Genomic DNA, 20,879 nt, shown 5'->3' with positions numbered 1-20,879 from the left:
GGAGCCCCATTAGACCTAGGAATATTGCACTGACATGTTTGTTTCACTCACTTCAAAGGCTTTCTTGGCCATGCTGTGTTGCTGCCAGGCTTGCAGTCTTTGCCCTGTTGCAGAGCACATGTGCTGCACAATGTAACTTGGGACTGGGGTTATGGGCAGGTTTCCATAGAAGTATGACATGTGATCAGGTTTAAGAGTGATGTGGATTTTCATGGACTGTAGCATGAAGAATTAGATGTTTCTATAAATCCTTCTTTTGGGGCCCCTGGGTAGTTTAGTCAGTTAAGCGTCTGATTTTGGGTCAGGTCATGATCTCGGGGTCCTGGATCAAGCCTGCATCAGGCTCCCTGCTGAGCAGGGGATCTGCTTCTCTCTCTCCCTTTGCTTCTCCCCCTGATTATGCTCTCTCTCAAATAAATAAATAAAATCTTAAAAAAAAATCCTTCTCTCTATGTAATATGTAAAAAACTCTGGATAAAACATCAAAGACAAAAACAAAACCTCCAGTGCTCAGTTTGGCAGGTGGAACACATCCTAATAGAAATCCTTAGAGACCAAGACTGCAGGGAGTTGAGGGAGTGAGGAAGCAGCTGGCTCAGTCTGATGTAACAGCTGACAGCAGTCAGGTGTGAGGAAGGTAGAATACGAAGGGAGAAGGTAAGAAATGTTGGGCATGAGGGTAAGGAGCAGTGACTTCTTTGAAATGGCCGGAATGCCAACTGCTTGTTAGGTCTGAAAACCACTAAGATGAAAGTTCAGGTTAAAGTGGCCTCAGTATGGCAGTGTTTCTAGTCACCTGTAAAGATAAAAAGAGGACACAGAGCAATTGAAGAGTGAATTGGGCAGAATGCAACAATCACATTGGGAGGTGCCCAGTGTTAAAAGGAAAGATGTAGAAGGAAGTGCGGAATTATCCTTTAAGAATTGAGAGGGACTATTTTAGCAAAGAGAGATTTTTTTTAAAAAGATTGTATTCATTTATTTGAGAGAGAGAAAGCATGAGCGAGAGCACAAGTTGAGGGAGAAGCAGACTTCCCACTGAGTAGGGAGCCCAATATGGGGCTCTATCCCAGGAACCTGAGATCATGACTTGAGCTGAAGGCAGTCGTTTAATTAACTGAGCCACCCAGGTGCCCCATAAAGAGAGATCTTTCATTGTTTTGTCTCCATTGATTCTGATGGAAATTCAACTATCATCCTTTTTTTTAGATTATTATGGTTACTTTTTAAAGATTTTATTTATTTGAGACAGAGAGAGCGAGCAAGCAGAAGTAGAGGGAAGGGGCAGAGGGAGAAGGAGAAGTAGACTCCCTGCTGAGCAGGGAGCCAGATGCCCAGCTCCATCCTGGGACCCTGAGATCAAGACCTGAGTTGAAGGCACACACTTAACTGAGGCACCCAGGTGCCCCCAACCGTCATTCTAACTGTTCTGTATGAAATGCCTTTTAACCCCCCTTTGGTTGCACTTAATATTTCATGATTTTTTTGTTTGTTTTTTTATTTTGTTTTGTTTTGTTTTCTGCAATTTGACTACAATGTGTATGTAATTTTTGCCCCATCCTCTTGGGGTGCATTTAAGTTATCTGCATCTTTGGCTTGATATCCACCCCCCACACACACACCAAATTTGGAAACTTGTTAACCATTTTTTCTGTTCTGTTCTCATTTTGTTCTTCGGTAAGAAAGATTATTAATGTGATTCTCTTTGTTCGAAGGTCTTTCTTTTGGTTAATCAGCTTGGCTAATTATAAATGTATCTGTTTTCAGGGTCAGGTCGTTCTGCTTCATTGGGTCTAAATCTGCTGTAAGCATCTAAAAAATTCTTTATTTTGCATTTTCAGATCTTACATTTCTATTTGGATCCTTATTTTAGAGTTCTATAAAGCTTTCCTGACAGTTCTTATCTTTTCACTCTCTATTTTTTTTTTACTGTATGTATATTTATGTATATTACTGTATGTATATTTAGCTGTAGAATCCCTCTAGTCTTCCAGGATTTCCTTTTTGCTAGGTTCTTCAGGGTCTCACAAATGCTTAGTTTTGGAATCAGTCAGTAATTTGGGTAGTCTGTATGCACATTTTATGATTTCTCCCTCACTTCTAGTTGCTCTGGTAGGACTGAATTCCAGCCTCTGACTGTAGTCCAATACACACTGCCCTGTCAGCTTGTGTGCTGGTTTCCCTTGTGGTCAAGGGTTGTACCATTTCCAGTTTTGATTGCTTAGGCTGCTCCCGAGGAACTTCAGACAGTTTTTGAAAATATTTTGTTCAGGGTTCATAGTTATTATTTGTAGAAACTTAGTCCAATGCACTCTGAGTCTTACCAGAACTTCTAACTCAGTCTGGTTCAGAACTGTAAGCTTTTAGGATGAAGCCTGTCACTTCTGAATTATTCACACTTCACAGCAAACCTTTCGTTTTTGACACTTCCTAAGCACTGAAAGTCTTAAGGGAGTCCTCTATTTCTTCTAAATTTCTTTCTCACATGCTCAGTTAAAAAAAAAAAATAGCAAATCTTAGGCCCTATGAGAGTAACTGGAGATAAGGAGCAGCGAGTTTCAGGTAGTTCAGGGAAAGGGTTATGTGTACTGGAGATAGGGAGTCCCAACTATAGACCCCAGGAACGCATATGTTCATTGATTGATTGTAATGTTTCCCCGTATTTTTTATTTACCTTATTTTTTATACCAAGTTTAACTCTCAAAGTGGTTCTTTTACCTTTGAATCATTGAGAGTTGACTTGATGGTTCATGAGAGAATCCCATGTCATCTCTGGCTTATCTTACAGAGGAAAAGAGGAAAAGAACAAGAGAGTGTGGACACTTCCTGGTCATGGGTATGGAAGGGATTCCTTCCTTCCCATCCAGCCCCACTCACTCTGCATTTAACTTGCTCACCTTGTTTCCTAACAGAGTTAGGAAAGTGAAGTTTTCTTTAATGGGCATTGATAATTGGCTAATTTACTGGACATTGTGTATACTGAAGCAGGAGTTATTTGACCATCATGTCTTTCTGTTGCATTAAACTATGAAAGTTGTCTTTGTTGTTTGTTAACAGTTTGATCCATTCATTTAAAAATAACCTATGTAAGTCTGAGTTTCCTATACTTCTGTACCACATTTCATAGCAGAAGCTTGTAATTTCCATTTTCTCAGGCTGCTTAAGTATCTTGACTTTTCTTAAAAAATACTTTTTATTTATTTTCTTAAAGTAGGCTCTACACCCAAGGGGGGGCTTGAACTCAAAACCCCAAGATCCAGAACTGCATGTTCTACCAATTGAGCCAGCCAGGCACCCCAGTCTTTTGACTTTTATAAACCTCCCAGCTCCACTCTCATTTGTCCAGGCTGCAGCTCTGGCTGTATGTCAGTGTTTGGCTGTGGAATCTACTCACCCGTCAAGCCCAGTGTTTGAAGACTGTAGCTCCAGTGAGGCCACAACACCTGTCCCTGTGCAGCATGTTCGCCCTGTCAGAGCAAAGAAGCGCAAACAGTCACCTGCCCCTGCTCTGCCTATTGTGGTTCAGCTTATGGAAATGGGATTTCCTAGAAGGAACATAGAGTTTGCACTGAAGTCACTCACCGGTGCCTCTGGGAATGCTGCTGGCTTGCCAGGTATCTTGTTTTCTTTTGTGGGTGCTTCACACACATTTGTTTGTAGGTTTACCTTGAAATGCTAACAGCAGCAGCCTGCAGGCAGGCTGGTGCTGTGGATCCTCACTGTGGGTGTGCTGTCTGTGCTTGCTTGTAGGTGTGGAGGCCTTGGTTGGGTGGCTGCTGGACCATGCTGATGTGCAGGTCACAGATCTCTCAGATGTAGACACGGGGTCTGAAGAGTGTTCAGATGAGGAGGTGGTAGAAGATGTGGACGACTCGGCCTATGCTGTGGTCAGTGCCTCCTATGTGTTTGCCCCACCTCTTGTGTCAACTTGATCTGTGCTCTGGGTTTCCTGTGTACTGTCCCATGGGGCTTCTCTGCGGTTTGGCCGTGCACATAATGAAGCTGCTAAGTGCTGACTGGGTTTTCTGTGCCTTAATTACTTTAGCTTTAAAGCAGACCCTTGTTCTAACACCTAATGATATTGGGTAGACATGTTTTATATGACACAGTGACTTTCTGATTTAAGTAAATCATTTCATGGGATTAATTTAGAAATGTCTCAGAAATTTTCTTTTATCTTTTCATATTCATTCTGTTTACTGTATTTTAAAATATTTTTAAAATGAAAAATTTTATAGTAAAAATACAGCATAATATTTCAGACTTTATTTTTTAATATTTAAGATTTCACATACTTCTTTTTAAGTAGGTTTTTCTGGCTCAGAGTTTTTAAAATATATATTTATCTTTTGTAGTCTACTGGTGCTGTTGTAACAGAGAGCCAGACATACAAAAAACGAGGTGATTTCTTGAGTAATGATGATTATGCTGTGTATGTGAGAGAGAATATTCAGGTGAGTAAATAAAGCCTGGAGCTTTGCTCAGGTTTCTAGTCAGCAGTGTTCGAGCATCTTAGAAAGTCAGAAGCCTGGTGGGGGAGGGCACAGCAGGGAGGCCACTGTCACTGGACCAAAGAGGACAAAGGAACAGAAGATGAACAAGGGGTACCAGAGCTAGAGAGGAAAAGGTGGTTTGTCCATAATGATGTGGCACAGAGACATGTGCTTCTCACTTATCCCCATTTTGGATACTTCTAAAAATCTATTTTTGCTTGTTTTTCTTATATCACTCTTACTGCCAAGTAATTTTTAAAATCTTGCTAGGCTTTATGTAGTCCTTCATACATCTTAAATGCTTTCTTTCCTTGTTTTAATTCTTTTCTGGTTAGTATACTTCAGAGGAAATCCCAGACACCATCTCATTTCATCTGTAAATATGTCAGAATGTATTCCTAATAGATAAAGGATTTGTCTTTATTGTATTTTTAAAGTAAGTTGTATGCCCATTGTGGGGCTTGAACTCCAGGATCAAGAGTGGCATGCTTTACTCAGTGTACCAGCCAGGCACCCTGATAAAGGATTTATTTTTAACATAACAACATTACTATTACCTAACATTAGGTAACAAAATAAACAATAATTCTGTAATACCATCTTATATTCAGAGCTTGCTCAGATTTCCAGTTTTATCAGAAATTGCTTTTTGAGACAGTAATGTTTGTGAATTTGGATACAATCAAGGTCATACACCTTAAATTTGGGTGATGTCTTTCTGAAGTGTCTTTTAACCTGGAACAGTTTTCCCCTCTTTTTTTTTTTCTTTTTCATGTCATTTATTTGTGGCTAAACTTGGTTGGATCATATCTTCCTCCTTCCTCTGCATTTCTTGTAAAGTCAGGATAAGGTTTGGTGGGGTTAAGGGAAGCTGTTGGACTCAGGCATTATCTTAGGCATGAATGCATCATATGGACCACCATGCAGTGTTGTTGGTTAGGTCATGTTAGTCTATTTCCATCTGTTAAAGAGTTTCTGTTGTTCATTTTGGTGCTTTGATAGTCATTCGTGTCATCACGAGGGCTTGCACAGTAGTGGTTTTCTAACTTTGTCATGCCTTCCAAACTTATTAGCTGGGCTTTATTCTTGGAAGAACTCTTTAAATCAACTCTAGTTACTCTTTATAATGCAGTGTATATAGGAAAGGCAGAATAAGTGCTTGTTTTATTTTTATTTCTGTTTTGCTTTATCAATTTTCGAAATGGTGAATTGGTGCCATGGACCTTACAAGGTGACCAAAAAACTTTGCTTGTTATCAATTGAGATGAATTTATTGGCTGATATGTATTTGATGTGTTTCAGCCATTATTCCTAGTGATCAGGTTGTTCTTTTGAGTGAACACTTTGATCTTTGAGAGCTCCCTTGCTTTATGGCATAAGTTAATCTCTGTGCATCTTATGTGTTTCTTGCCCCAGACGTTGAGCCAGCCAGTTTTCTAAAGAGCCCTGGTTTCATTTAGTATAAAATGATTTTGAGAGTACACTCTGGGTGCTAAAGGAAATCCTTTCTTAGAATAGTGCTACTTAGAGTTGTTCGTTTCATCTATACACTGGATTGGATTTTTATTTTAATTTTAATCTTAGGTAGGAATGATGGTTAGATGCTGTCGAACATATGAAGAAGTATGTGAAGGAGATGTGGGCAAAGTTATCAAATTGGATAGAGATGGACTACATGACCTCAATGTGCAGTGTGATTGGCAGCAGAAAGGAGGCACCTACTGGGTTAGGTATATTCATGTGGAACTTATAGGTGAGCACATTCTTAAGTAAGTTCTTTTGCTTTTTCTTAAGTAGAGACAGAGTTCTCAGGAATAAATACTAACTATGGTTCACTTATTATTGTAATCTCTAGGCTACCCTCCACCAAGTTCTCCTTCTCACATAAAGATTGGTGATAAAGTTCGTGTTAAAGCCTCAGTTACCACACCAAAATACAAATGGGGATCTGTGACTCATCAAAGTGTGGGGGTTGTGAAAGGTAATATAATCCAGACAGCAAAATTTCAGGTGTTAGTTTTTCATCAGCTAATGTAATAAAGTGATTTTTTTTTCATTCAAGGGCAAGAAAAACAAGTATGAAGAAAGTCTCTGACATATGAATAGCCTTTTTTTTTTTTTTTTTTTTGCTTGTCAGTGCTCTCTAGACCAGGAACACACCTGTAGTTGAACAGAGTGAGGTTTATTAACTCATTACCAGTGAGGAGGATGCATGCCCTGGAAAATAGGGTGTCTACATAAGTGGGTATAACAAAGGACAATGAATGGGGCTTGTGTTGGATATTTTGGGAAGGGTTCAAAGGAGTGGGATAATTCTAAGAATGAGTGTCTTAATAAATATTAATCAATAAAACAGGAAAAAAATGGAGCTAGGATGGAGTTAATGATTGGCAAGGAAGCAGTTGTTCATACTAACCAGGATGCGAGAAGTGGGGCGTTGGGGAGAGTGTCTGGTCGTGTTTGTGGTTTGGATTAGATTTGAACTTGATCAGACTGACTAAAGAGTGGTTTTGCTTTTGTCTTGATTTATCACAGTTACAGGGGAGACTTGTTTAATGTTGGTGTTCTGTAAACTTGTTCTGTCATTCTGCCAAATGGCCTGTATGTGAGTGTCTGGCCAACTCCTTCAGTTGGGAACTATTTCTCTCTCTCTCTCTCTGCTATAATAAAATTTAGGACTAAATTTAAGAAATGGAAATGTGAAAATGATGTGAGTTAAGGACTAGAAACATAAAATTCTTTTCAGTTTATACTTAATGTGATATTATTGAGATTTCAAATCAAACACATGGTATACTCTAAAAGGTATCCTATGTCCATTTAAACAATTGCATGAGAAGTAACTAAAAATGCATGTGATTTTATTTTATCTTTAAAGTCTTTTAAGGCCATAAAGAGATCTGTTTCATTTTGTTTGAACCTTATACGAACTCTTACTGTTGAAGAGCTTAGATTAGAAATGGCTATAATGGTGGTGCTTCCCCAGTGTGTGGGAGTGTTAGAATGTCTCAGGTTACGTAAGAACAAATAGTTTATTTAACATTTTACTTTAGTTTAACATTTTTCTTTACTTAAGAAGTTCTTAAAAGCTTTGTAAGTCAAAACACAGATAAATTTCTTTTTAAAGATTTTATTTATTTATTTGACAGACAGAGATCACAAGTAGGCAGAGAGGCAGGCAGAGAGAGAGAGAGAGGAGGAAGCAGGCTCCCTGCTGAGCAGAGAGCCCAATAGATACTGTGCTCGATCCAGGACCCTGGGATCATGACCTGAGCTGAAGACAGAGGCTTTAACCCACTGAGCCACCCAGGCTCCCCAAAACACAGATAGATTTTAAAAATAAGAACTTGGTTCAGAATCTAATGTCTGAGTAGCAAAGTATTCTCACCAAAGGACAAGAGATCTTTTAACATTATTATTGTGAATTGTATTTCCTAAAATACTAAATGGAGTTTTTGACTTGATGTAATTAAAACCAAACAAACTTATTGTGGAAAATTTCAAACATATACAAAGGTAGGGAATATAGCATAATGAACCTCCTTGTGTCCATCACCTGGCTTTAATAGTTGTTCAACCCCTGGCCAAAGTTGTTTCATTCATGATTCCCTCCCTTGATTACTTTGAAGCTAATGAAAATACCACGTCATGTGTTTGTTCATCCATAAGTATCTTAGAATGTGTCTCTCAAAGAGAAGTATTCTTTGAAAAACATAAATAGCTACAGTATAATTATCACATGTTTAGGTATAGTTTAAATTTTAACAGTAGGTTTTTATTGGCGACCAAGATGTTTCAGCAGTTTCTATTGTGTCCTAGCTTTCAGTGCAAATGGAAAAGATATCATTGTCGACTTTCCTCAGCAGTCTCACTGGACTGGGCTGTTGTCAGAAATGGAGTTGGTGCCTAGTGTTCATCCTGGGGTTACGTGAGTTAATTTTCATATTGCTGGATTTGTTTGGGAGGAATAGTTTTCTTTGGAATTAAATTTAATAAATTGCCTCAGTTTAATAAATGACATTATCTTTTTCTTGTCAACCCAATGGTTGTTTTACAAATAGGTGTGATGGCTGTCAGATGTTTCCTATCAATGGATCTAGATTCAAATGCAGAAACTGTGATGATTTTGATTTTTGTGAAACATGTTTCAAGACCAGAAAACACAACACTAGGCATACATTTGGCAGGATAAATGAACCAGGTATGATTTAATGGTTATGCTCATTTTCATTAAAATATTATTAATGAAATCATTATTGTGCACATGAATGTTATTTAGTTTGCTCTTTAAAGTTCATCTTTTAAAAAAAAAAATAAAGTTCATCTTTATGTGGTGAAAACTGCACAGTATATGCAGTGAAAGAAGAGAGGTGCACATACTTGAAAACTTGCTATCTTTTTTTTTTCAAGCAACGAGGGACTGCCGGAACTAGAATAACGGGGTTTGTTTGCTTGTATTTCCCTAAATAACATTAAAAGGGTCTCAAGAAACTAATGTTTTGTTGTATGGAGTGTGGCATTGGATAGATGTGTATCTTTACTGTGGCAGAATATGTACAACATAAAATTTGCCATTTTAATTTCTTTGAAGTATACAATTCAGAGAATGTTGTACAACCATCCCCACTGTCTATTTCCAAAACTTTTCACCACTCCAAACAGAAACTCTGTACCATTAAGTGATAATTCCCCATTCTTCCCGCCCCCCAGTCCCTGGGAATCGGCTTCCTGTCTCCATGAATTTGATGACACCAGGTACCATATATAGGTGGAACCAAAATTCCCCTTTTTGTATCTGGCTTATTTTACTTAGGCTTGTGTTTCCAGGGTTTTTTTCCAGGTGGTAGCATGTGTCAGAACTTCATTTGTTTGTATGGCTGAATAATACTTCATGTATATCACATATTGTTTATTCATCTATTAGTGGACATTTGGATTGTTTCTACCTTTCAGCTATTATGAATAATGTTAGTGTGAACATTGGTGTACAGATCTGTTTTGAGTTCTTATTTTTATTTTTTTATTTTATTTATTTATTTTTTTTTTTTTAAAGATTTTATTTATTTTATTTGACAGACAGAGATTACAAATAGGCAGAGAGGCAGGCAGAGAGAGAGAGGAGGAAGCAGGCTCCCTGCCGAGCAGAGAGCCCGATGCGGGACTCGATCCCAGGACCCTGAGATCATGACCTGAGCCGAAGGCAGCGGCTTAACCCACTGAGCCACCCAGGCGCCCGAGTTCTTATTTTTAAAATTGGGAGTGAAAATATGTTTTCCACAGTGGAAAACATTTTATATTCCCTCTAGCAGTATATGTGCTGCCAAAGTGAGCACTACCACCAGCAGTATATAAGGGTTCCAATTTCCCCATGTCCTCACCAACTTTTGTTATTTTTCATTTTTTTAAAATTTCAGCCATCCTAATGGGTGAGAAGTATTACCTTGTGATTTTCATTTCACTTTCCCTAAAGACAAATGACATTGAACCTCTTTTCATGTCATTTGGGCCATTTGTGTATCTTTTTGGGGGATATGTCTTTTAAAGTCCTTTGCCCATTTTTTAAACTTTTGATGTTAAGTCTTAGAAATTCCTTAAGAGGTGCCTTGGGTGGCTCACTTACTTAGCTGCCTTTGGCTGGCTTAGGTCATGTGTCATGTCCTCTTCCTCAAACTTCAGTGGGGAGTCTGCTGCTCCTTGGTCTTGTGCTCTCTCATTTGCACTGTCTCTCAAAGGAATGAATAAAATCTTAAAGAAAGAAAAAAAATTTTTAAAAAATATTCTGCACATTGAACCCTATCAGGAGATTTGCAAATATCTCATCCCATTCTTTGGGTTGTCTTTTCGCTTTCTTGATGGGATTCAGTGATGCATAAGTTTTTAATTTTCATGAAGTCCATTTAATCTATTGTTTCTTTTGTTGCCTGTGTCTTTGGTGAGTATTTGCTTTCGGTGTACATTGCTTAATCAAAAGTCCCTGAAGTCTAGCACCTGTTTTTCTTTCTAAGAGGGTATAGTTTTAGCTCTTGAACTTAGGTTTTGATCCATTTTGAGTTAATTTTTGTACATGGTATAGTTAAGAGTTCAGTTTCATTCTTTTACATGTGTGCATCCAGTTTCCCAGCACTACTTATTGAAAAGACTGTCCTTTCACCAATGAATAGTCTTGGCATCCTTTTTGAAAATCACTTGACCCTTGATGTGAGAGTTTATTTTTAGGCTCCCAGTTCTGTTCTATTTGTCTATTTGCCTATCCTCATTTCAGTAGTAAACCATACATTGTGATTATGTGAGCTTTCTAGTAAGTTTTGGTATTGGGAAGTGTGAATCCTCCAAATGTGTGCTTGTTTTACAAGATTGATTTGACTATTTGGTATCCTTTGAAATTCAATATAAATGTGGGGATCAATTTTTGTACGTTGGTAAGCAGTTGTTTTATAGGAATTACACTGAATTTGTGTATTGATTTGGGCATAACTGTCATTTTATTTTATTTTATTTTAAAGATTTTATTTATTTATTTGACAGAGAGAGATCACAGTAGGCAGAGAGGCAGGCAGAGAGAGAGGAGGAAGCAGGCTCCCTGCCGAGCAGAGAGCCTGATGCGGGACTCGATCCCAGGACCCTGAGATCATGACCTGAGCTGAAGGCAGTGGCTTAACCCACTGAGCCACCCAGGTGCCCCCATAATTGTCATTTTAATATTACTAAGTTTTCCAGTCCATGCACAAGGGATGTATTTTCCGTTTACTTAGACCTTTCAGCAATTTTTTTATTCAGCAATGTTTTTTGATTTTTCAGTATTCAAGTCCTGTGGCTTCCTGATTAAATTTATTTCTAAGTATTTTTTATGCCATACTTTTTATTGTAAAGATTTTATTTATTTATTTATTTGATGGAGAGAGAGCACAAGCAAGGGGAGCTTCAGGGAGAGGGAGAAGCAGGCTTCCCACTGAGCAGGGAGCCCAAAGCTAGGCTCTATCCCAGGACCTGGGGATCATGACCTGAGCTGAAGGTAGACACTTTAACCATCTGAGCCACCCAGGCACCCCTTTTTTATGCCATATTAAATGGAATTCTTAATTTCCCTTTTGGAATGTTTGTTGCTAGTATATGGAAATATACACTATACTTTGAACACATTTTGTATGTTGAATTAATATCCAGCAGCTTGGCTGAGTTTTATTTATTGTCTCTTACAGTTTTTTTGTGTGTGGTTTCCTTTGGGTTTTCCACATATAAGATCACATTATCTATGAACCAAGATGGTTTTGCTTCTCAAATTTGGATGCCTTATATTACTTTTTCCTGCTTTAGCTAGTTGTTCCAGGACTAAGTGGCATAGAAGTAGAAAAGGTGGCCATCCTTGTCTTGCTCCTGAATGTAGGGTGAAAGCTTTTACTCTTTCACTATTGAGTATAAGGTTAGCTATGGGTTTTTCATAAATAGACTTTCTCATGTTGAGGAAGTTCCTTTGTAGTTCTAATTTGTATTATTTTCTTATGTCGGTGACTTGTAGAATCTAGAATTATCTACCTTTCAAGACTAACTTAGAGTAATTTATTTTATTGTCTTGATTGGCCTGCCATGGTTTTATCAGTTTAATTAGTCTTTTCAAAGAGACAAGTTTTTGCTTTTTTGCCATTTCTCATATCTTTATTATTTCTTTTTTTTTCCTATGGAATTTGGATTTAGGTTGATTCCCTCATCTTCTTGAGATTAATGCTTATCTCATTTTCTCACTCTGTCTTTTCTAATATATAATCTTTAAAAAATTTTAGATTTGCTTTTAAGCAAGGCTTAATTTGTATCCTGCAATACTGCTGTATAGTGATAGTTCATTATTTATTTCAAAGTAGTTTTAAAATTATTTTTAATTATATATTTAATTATATATAAAAATAATAGCATTTTTTGTATTTTATTATTTTTTGTATTTTTTTATTATTTTGTATTGTATAGTTTTTAAGTTTTCAAACATTTCAGTATTTTTACTGGTTTCTGCATTGTATTCAGAGTATGTATCCTGATTGACCTTTGACAGTTTTTGAAACTTGTGTGTGATCATGTAACTTAGTATATGATAGGATTTTATAAATGTTTTATGTGCATCTAAGAAAAAATCTATTGCAGTTCTGTGGCAAAGTTAGTGTTTGCTTAGTGTATCTTTATTTATTTACTATTTTTAAAGATTTATTTATTTGAGAGAGAGAGACAGAGAAAGAGAAGGGAGCACATGTGAAGGGGTAGGGACAGAGGGAGAATTAGAGAAACTCTGAAGCAGACTCCCTGCTGAGCCCAGAGCCTGACACTGGGCTTAGTTCCAGGATCCTGAGATAGAGACCTGAGCCAAAATCAAGAGTGAGTTGGACATTTAAAAGATTGAGCCACCCAGGTGCCCCTTGGTGATCTCTTTTTCTGGCTTTTCACTCTGAGCCATTCTGTGTTCCTCTATTTTTGATATATTTCTTATAAGTTGTAAATAGTTTTTTAAAATTCCAATATGATGATGTTTGTGTTTTATATGGGTCATTTAGGTATTTAAGGCAATTGCTGATGTATTTTTATTTATGTTGACCACTTCTCAGTGTTTTTTATTTGTCCCTCCTCTTCTCTGTTCCTCTTTCTATATTCTATCTTTCTTTGGACTGATGTTTTTTTTGTTAACACCCGCCCTCCCCTTTTTGGCTTAGAAGTTACACACATTCTTAGGATATATTTCATCTATATAAGTGTATATGTTGTGCACACTTACAGTATTAGTAGTTAGAATGTTAAAAAATCCATTTTGACTTCTCAAAATCTAACATTATTTAGTAATTTTACTCTCTCCTAAGCAATGCAAGGACTTTAGATCCCTATAACTTTATCTAGCCTCATTCTGTTATGCCCCAGTCACGTCTGAGAGACCACCAAGGTGCCAACACCCATGCACTCACACGAGGGTTTATTTGACGAGCTTAGTTAAGGCAGGGGTATTTATGGGTTCCTGTTACTAAAGCAGGATGGGGATTCCTTTACTAAAGCAGGGTGGGGGTTTCTGGAACCAAAGCAGGGTGGGGCTTCCTGTTTACTAAAGGAGGGTGGGGCTTTCTGGAACTAAAGTAAAGTAGGGGAAAGTTCAGCACTTGGGCGCAGGGGTCTGAGATGGCTGCTGGAGCTAAGATGGCTATACTTCTGCTAAGGCTAAACCTGAGGTGGGGTGGCCTTAATTTTTCCAGGCCTCCACAATTCTGATTTAAGTTATCATGTTTTTAGGGCACCTGGGTGGCTCAGTTGGTTAAGCAACTGCCTTCAGCTCAGGTCATGATCCTGGAGTCCCGGGATCGAGTCCTGCATGGGGCTCCCAGCTCCATTGGGAGTCTGCTTCTCCCTCTGACCTGCTCACCTCTCATGCTCTCTCTCACTTTCTCTCTCTCAAATAAATAAAACTTAAAAAAAATTATCATGTTTTTATTGTGTTTTACAATTTTACACATACACATTTTAACCATATAAGGTACAGTATTGTTATTGTATATAGCCAGTATTTCTTTAGTTTTTTTCACATACTTTTTCATTTTTTTCTCTAGCTTTCATTTTTTATCTGTCATCGTTTTTCTTTTACCTGAAGAATAGCCCTTAATAGTTTTCTTAATGCGTCTCCGTGGTTATGAATTACATTTTTGTGTGTCTGAAATATCTTATTTCTTCTTCATTTTAGAAAAATATTTTTGGCAGGAATTTTCTTTAAAAGTAGTGTTCCGGGGGTACCTGGGTGGCTCAGTGGGTTAAGCCTCTGCCTTCAGCTCAGGTCATGATCTCAGGGTTCTGGGATAGAGCCCCGCATCCGGCTCTCTGCTCAGCAGGGAGCCTGCTTCCCTCTCTCTCTGCCTGCCTCTCTGCCTACTTATAATCTCTCTCTCTCTGTCAAATAAGTAAATAAAATATTTTTTAAAAAATAGTGTTCCATTGTAATTCAGTTTATTTCTGTTGAAGTCAGCTGTAAGTATAGTTATTGTTCTATTAAAGCCAATCGATTTTTGTATTTCCTCTCTGTTTTTGAGAACTTTTTTTTGTTTTTATCTTACACAAATTTTACATGTGCATAGAAATATGTTTCTTTTTATTTATCTTCCTTGGGGTTAGCAGGACTCGTTATTTTTTTTTCTTTATTAATTGACATATGACATTGTGTAAGCTTAAGATGTACAGTGTAATGATTTGGTATATATATATTGCAAAATAATTACCACAGTGAGGTTAGTTGGTTGGTTAACCAATCTGTCACCTCACATAATTACCGGTGTGTGTGTGTTGGGTAGGTAAGAATATTTAAGATCTACTCTCAGAAACTTTCAAAGCAGGACTTTGTAAATCTGTGGCTTGATATCTTTTGCTAGTTCTGGAAATTTTTCAGTCAGTCGGTATTTCTTCCAATATTGTCTGTGTCCTATTATCTCTTCTATTTTTGGGACTTCTCTCACATGTGTCAGACCTTCTCTGTATCCTGTAAGTCTTTCACCTTCTCATTTATGTTTTCTAAGCTTTTGCTCCTTGGTTTTTCATTCTAAATATTGTTTAGTAATTCTCTTTTCATCTGAGTCTAGGCTGCTAGTAAACTAATTCATTGAATTCTTAATTTTAATTACTATATTTAATAGCTTTAATCTTTCTGTTTTTAAAAATAGTTTCCAATTCTCTTCTGAAATACTCAGTGTCTTTTTAAACATAACTAAGTATGGTGATTTTAAAACATGTGTATTACAGGGGTGCCTGGGTGGCTCAGCGGGTTAAGCCTCTGCCTTCGGCTCAGGTTATGATCTCAGGATCCTGGAATCGAGCCCCACATTGGACTCTCTGCTCAGCAGGGAGCCTGTCCCTCCCCCCCCCCCCCCGCCTCTCTGCCTGCCTCTCTTCATACTTGTGATCTCTCTCTCTGTTAAATAAAGGAATAAAAATCTTTTAAATAAGTAAATAAATAATAAAAAACCGTGTATTACAGCTCTAATATCTGGAGACTCAGTGGATCTTTTTCTATTGTCTGTTATTTCTGGTACTTTTTAAAGTCATGTTTTCTAGTCTCATATGCTATTATGTACTAGACATTATATTTACAGAATTATTTCTTGAATCTATTTGAGGCCTAAGATGATATTATTCTCCAGAGATTGGAGGAGGGAGGGTTGGTCTTCTAGGTAGTTGGGATAAGTAATTATCTGGGCTCATCTCAATCTAGTTTCATTGACTTAGATGATTCCATGCTAAGCTATAATCTGTAAAAACAGCACTGCATAGTTAACCCTTCCTGTTGGGGTTTTTCCTATTGGGATCCCAACCCAAAGTATGGTTTTTTTTTTTTTTTAAGATTTTATTTATTTATTCATTTGACAGAGAGAAATCACAAGTAGATGGAGAGGCAGGCAGAGAGAGACAGAGGGAAGCAGACTCCCCGCTGAGCAGAGAGCCCGATGCGGGACTCGATCCCAGCACCCTGAGATCATGACCTGAGCCGAAGGCAGTGGCTTAACCCTGGGTGGCGCCCAGTATGGGGTTTTTTTATGGCTCTGTCTTTCTCTTTTGGTAGGCTCTGAGCTCTAGTTCTTGGTCGCCCCCTCCCTCCCTAGCCTTTCAAAAGTAGTTTGTTTTTTCTTTTTTTTTTTTTGGAGGCTTTCCTTGCTGACAGTTACCATCAGGGAAGAGTAGCCTCAGATATGTGGCATTGCTCATCTGGACTTCTTTATTCATTTTAGCTTTCTTCAGATTCTGGCCTCATAATTCTTTGCCATCTTGTTATTTCTGATACTTTCAAGATTTATTCATCTTTAAATGTTTTGACTGCCTCTTCTAGTTGTCCTCAATGGGAGGGCTAGGTGAATTTCCAGATTCTCCATTCATGGAGGTAGAAACTCTGCAGATTTGTTTTTGCTTTGCATTTGTAATAGCATTTTTTTTTTTTTTAAGATTTTATTTATTTGACAGACAGAGATCACAAGTAGGCAGAGAGGCAGGCAGAGAGAGCGGGGGAAGCAGGCTTCCTGCTGAGCAGAGAGTCCAGCATGGGGCTCGATCCCAGGACCCTGGGATCATGACCCGAGACGAAGACAGAGGCTTTAACCCACTGAGCCACCCAGGTGCCCCGTAACAACATTTTTTAAAAAAACATTCTATTTATTTATCTGAGAGAGAGAGAAAGTAAGGGCACATGCTTGTGTGCAAGTGAGGCAGGAGGGAGAGGGAGAAAAAGAGAGAATACCAAGCAGACTCCCTGCTGAGCATGGGGCTCTGTCCCACGGCCCTGAGGTCATGACCTGAGCAGAAACCAAGAGTCGGATGTTTAACATCCGACTGAGCCACCGAGTACCCCTGAAACAGCATTTTTAATGACAATGTTTTTTGTTAGCACTCTTACTGAGCTCTGCACCTCACTCACCTCTGTGTACCCTTCCATCTGGAAATATATCACTCTGTTGTTACTTGAGAGTCAGATAGAATAAATCATAACATTATATGAGCTTCATTTCATAAATTGGTATAAAATACATTGGGCTTTCTGAAGCTCTTTTAGGTGTTTATTAGTTCCATTTATTTATTTGAGAGTGAGTGAGCCAGCTGGTGCAGAAGGAGAGGGAGAGAGAGAATCTTAAGCAAGCTCCACACCCAGCATGGAGCCTGACACAGGGCTCCATCTCATGACCTTGAGACTATGACCTGAGCTGAAATCAAGATTTAGATACTTAACTGACTGAGCCACCCAGTCACCCCTGTTAGTTTCTTTTAATTTGAGAACTTACTCTTTTCTTGAAGCAAGAAGCTCATCACTATGTAGTATTCTTTATTTCTTGGTTAGGAAGGTTTTCTTTTCTTTTCTTTTTAAGATTTTATTTATTTGACAGAGAGAGAGAGAGATCACAAGTAGGCAGAGAGGCAGGCAGAGACAGAGGGGGAAGCAGGCTCCCTGCTGAGCAGAGAGCCGGATTCGGGGCTCGATCCCAGGACCCTGATGAGATCTTGACCAGAGCCGAAGGCAAAGGCTTAACACACTGAGCCACCCAGGCACTCCTTGGTTGGGAAAGCTTTGCCTTACATGTATTAACACTGTTCCATTACCATTAAATAGGACAGTCTGCAATATTTTGTGGCCGTTCTGGAAAACAGCTGAAGCGTTGTCATAGCAGTCAGCCAGGAATGCTCCTGGACAGCTGGTCCCGGATGGTAAAGAGCCTGAATGTGTCATCCTCTGTCAACCAGGCTTCTCGTCTTATTGATGGTAGTGAGCCCTGCTGGCAGTCATCTGGTTCACAAGGAAAGGTAGTGTGCCATGGGGACATTTCCAGAAATGCTTTTATTTAGACGGCTTTATCTTTTAAGCTTCAAAATCAACTTTGAAAAACCTACTAAGTTATATTGGGATGGCACCTGTCAGTACTGATTTTATATTTTAGTTCATGATTATTTTTATAGCTGCTGAGTAATATACGATCCATTTTTTATTGTCAGAGACTTTAAATGATGTATGTGATAGATTTTATCTAACTGACCACTTGATAGAGGGTGCTGTTATTTTTGTTACTCTCCCACATAAAATGGATGAGTTCAGATTCTGCTTCTGGTGAACAGTTTTTCTAATATATCTGAACATATAGGTGTTGCTCTTCAGAATGTTATTTTAATTTCACTCAAGTGTGGGTGCCCATCATCTGAACTTGTGGTCAGACTTGAAAAGAGGGGCTGTTTTTCCATCTTGATTGTAGTGTTTTCTATAACCCACTCCTTAATGGGTGTAAATGGACCACCCTAGATTAGGAGTCTATAAATAAATCATTTCTGGGGTTTCGAGTGAGACTTTCTTTTAATAAACAAGTAAATAGTGGAGTAGAATACTCCTCTCTCTCAGGCCATATCATATATTTAGAAAATCTTATGTAGATTCAAGCTTTAGTGACACTATTTTAATAGCTAAAATATGGCTGAATTCTGTTAACTGATAATACATTTTTATTGTTGTGTTTTCTTAAAGCATTGGATTCGTTTGGAGATTTTTCCAGATGTTCTTGTTCATAGATTAAAAATGATAGTGGATCCCGCGGACAGTAGCTACATGCCTTCCCTAGTGGTGGTGTCAGGTAATTGAATTAGTTTACTCAGTAACTTCTCTCATATGGTAAAAACTCCTTTGTCTGATTCTTTTATCCCCCTTCTTCCCTTTAGGCGGAAACTCCCTAAATAATCTAATTGAACTAAAGACGATCAATATTAACCCCACTGATACCACGGTGTCCCTTCTGAATGACTGCACAGAGGTAAGAGGAGATGACTTTGTTGACTGTCTCTATATTAACAGGGAGCCTCCTTTCCCCCTGCATTAAGTAATTCTGTTTTAAAATTTGACAGGTATACAACTTGAATTTGCTATTAATCAGATCAGCTTGAAAAGAGAAAAAAAAGTTTCATCTTCACTATCTTAACTAAGAAGTGAGGATAAAACTCCTAGAAAAAGTTGTTCCTAGGCACCTTAGATTGTTCTTTAGATCCAAATTGTTTTCATTATGTATCTGTTAATGTGTGAGGGTTTTTTTTCTAACTGCATAAATGACACTGAAATTGCTTTTTCGTTTTCATATCTGTTGGCATCAAGTGCTGAGCTATTGATTTATTTTGATGGGTTATAAGGTAATTTTTCAAAATGAATAAGTTTATATTTATAAGATTTTCAAGATTTATAAATCTTGAAAATGCTGAATCATTGAAGGTTCTTTTATGTAGTACTTTTATGTTACACAGCAGTGAGACGGTCTCTCAGATCTTCCCATAAATTTTTCTACACAGATGTCAATATTATTTTAATAAATTAAATATAGTTAAAATAATACTGCCTATACTATTGTCTCATGAACTTATTTAATTTGTATAATGATAGTGGATAAAGGTATTAGATAATTGACTCTTATCATCTAAAGTTTTTTATAAGTGAGTATTTTAAAATTATTAAATGTAGTTCACCATTTATTATTATTATTGTTATTATTAGTCTTCCCTCATAGGGGTAGACAAGTTCAAGTTCATGCTAGTGTGTTACTTAAAAGAAGCTGATACATAGCCATTAGGTTAATTTGTTCATGGGTAGAAGGTTTATAACTTGTGTCCAGTCTATGGGAATGTACCAGCTCCTTTCCCAGGTCCAAGAACTGATGATCTGGCCTTTATTTCTAATCTTCAATAAAAGAATTTTGGGATACCATTCATTCTTAAATGAATGGTAGATGGTAAATATCTATTTTTTTTTACATACCAATTAATACCGGGCTGTTGGTAAATGAATACGCCAGCAAATTATTAAAATGGAAGATAATACAGAGTTTTTCTGAAAAAAGATAATATTGAATTTTAATCCATTTTATTGTTTTTTTTTTTTTTTTTTTTTTTTTTTTTTAAAGATTTTATTTATTTATCAGAGAGAGAGAGGGGAGAGAGCGAACACAGGCAGACAGAATGGCAGGCAGAGGCAGAGGGAGAAGCAGGCTCCCCGCTGAGCAAGGAGCCCGATGTGGGACTCGATCCCAGGACGCTGGGATCATGACCTGAGCCGAAGGCAGCTGCTTAACCAACTGAGCCACCCAGGCGTCCCAAATCCATTTTATTGTTAACTCATTGCTAGGCAACTGAAAACAGCTTAAGTCTTCATTATACTCCTGAATATTCTTATACTTTAAATCAATAACTAGAGTTAATTAAATCAGTAACTAGCTGAGATTATTATTCATAAAAGGTATATTATAGTCCAAAATTTTTTCAAATCAGAATGGTTTATTACATAATATTTGATAAGTATAAAGTAATATAGATGACACATGTGAAAAATATGAAGGACTGAGTAATTGGAAAACTCATGACCCACTCTCCATCATTCTAACCAATTTAAGAACTAGAATATTATCATTCTTGGGGAAGCCAGTGGACATTCTAGGATTGTCTTTTCCATAAAAATGGCCCATTATGGTAATTTTCTAACATAATCAAAAATAGAAATCCCCCACAATCCTCTGGCCCATCTTCAGCAGTTATCAACATTTTTGTCAGTTGTGTTTCATTGTCTCCTTTCATGTCCCCCATTTTTTAAATTCCTAGAATGTTTAAAAGCAAGTCCGAGTTATGACCTTATCCATATTGTATGCTTCAATATTAATCTGTAACAAGGACTTAAAAAATGTAACCACAATACCATTATCACTCCTAATGGTTATTCTTTAATAATCATATACTATCCAGCCAGTGTTTACATTTTCCCAGTTATCCCATAAATATCTTTTTGTAGTTGGTTTATGTGCCTGCACTTTGTACTTCATTTAAGTCTTAATTCTCTTGTTTTTTCCTTGCTAAAGAAGGAAACTGGGTCTCCTTTTCCTGTAG

General features: G+C 37.6%; 1 protein-coding gene across 9 annotated transcripts in view; it reads left to right on the top strand.

The window, feature by feature from the left end:
- The window catches only part of HERC2 (HECT and RLD domain containing E3 ubiquitin protein ligase 2), a 239,890-nt gene that overhangs the window by 140,114 nt on the left and 78,897 nt on the right, over positions 1 to 20,879 (top strand). For all 9 annotated transcript variants that reach the window (XM_059180258.1, XM_059180255.1, XM_059180256.1 and 6 more), the window contains exons 46-55: positions 3,347 to 3,614; positions 3,751 to 3,887; positions 4,356 to 4,454; positions 6,078 to 6,246; positions 6,349 to 6,474; positions 8,313 to 8,421; positions 8,555 to 8,694; positions 17,590 to 17,780; positions 18,490 to 18,595; positions 18,681 to 18,772. In XM_059180258.1, coding sequence (XP_059036241.1) covers positions 3,347 to 3,614; positions 3,751 to 3,887; positions 4,356 to 4,454; positions 6,078 to 6,246; positions 6,349 to 6,474; positions 8,313 to 8,421; positions 8,555 to 8,694; positions 17,590 to 17,780; positions 18,490 to 18,595; positions 18,681 to 18,772 — 1,437 coding nt within the window. The remainder of the gene's footprint in view (positions 1 to 3,346; positions 3,615 to 3,750; positions 3,888 to 4,355; positions 4,455 to 6,077; positions 6,247 to 6,348; positions 6,475 to 8,312; positions 8,422 to 8,554; positions 8,695 to 17,589; positions 17,781 to 18,489; positions 18,596 to 18,680; positions 18,773 to 20,879) is intronic.

The sequence above is a fragment of the Mustela lutreola genome, chromosome 7, assembly GCF_030435805.1.
Source record: "Mustela lutreola isolate mMusLut2 chromosome 7, mMusLut2.pri, whole genome shotgun sequence".
In the NCBI taxonomy this organism is placed as follows: Eukaryota; Metazoa; Chordata; class Mammalia; order Carnivora; family Mustelidae; genus Mustela; species Mustela lutreola.
This window is presented reverse-complemented; position numbering and strand designations above follow the sequence as displayed.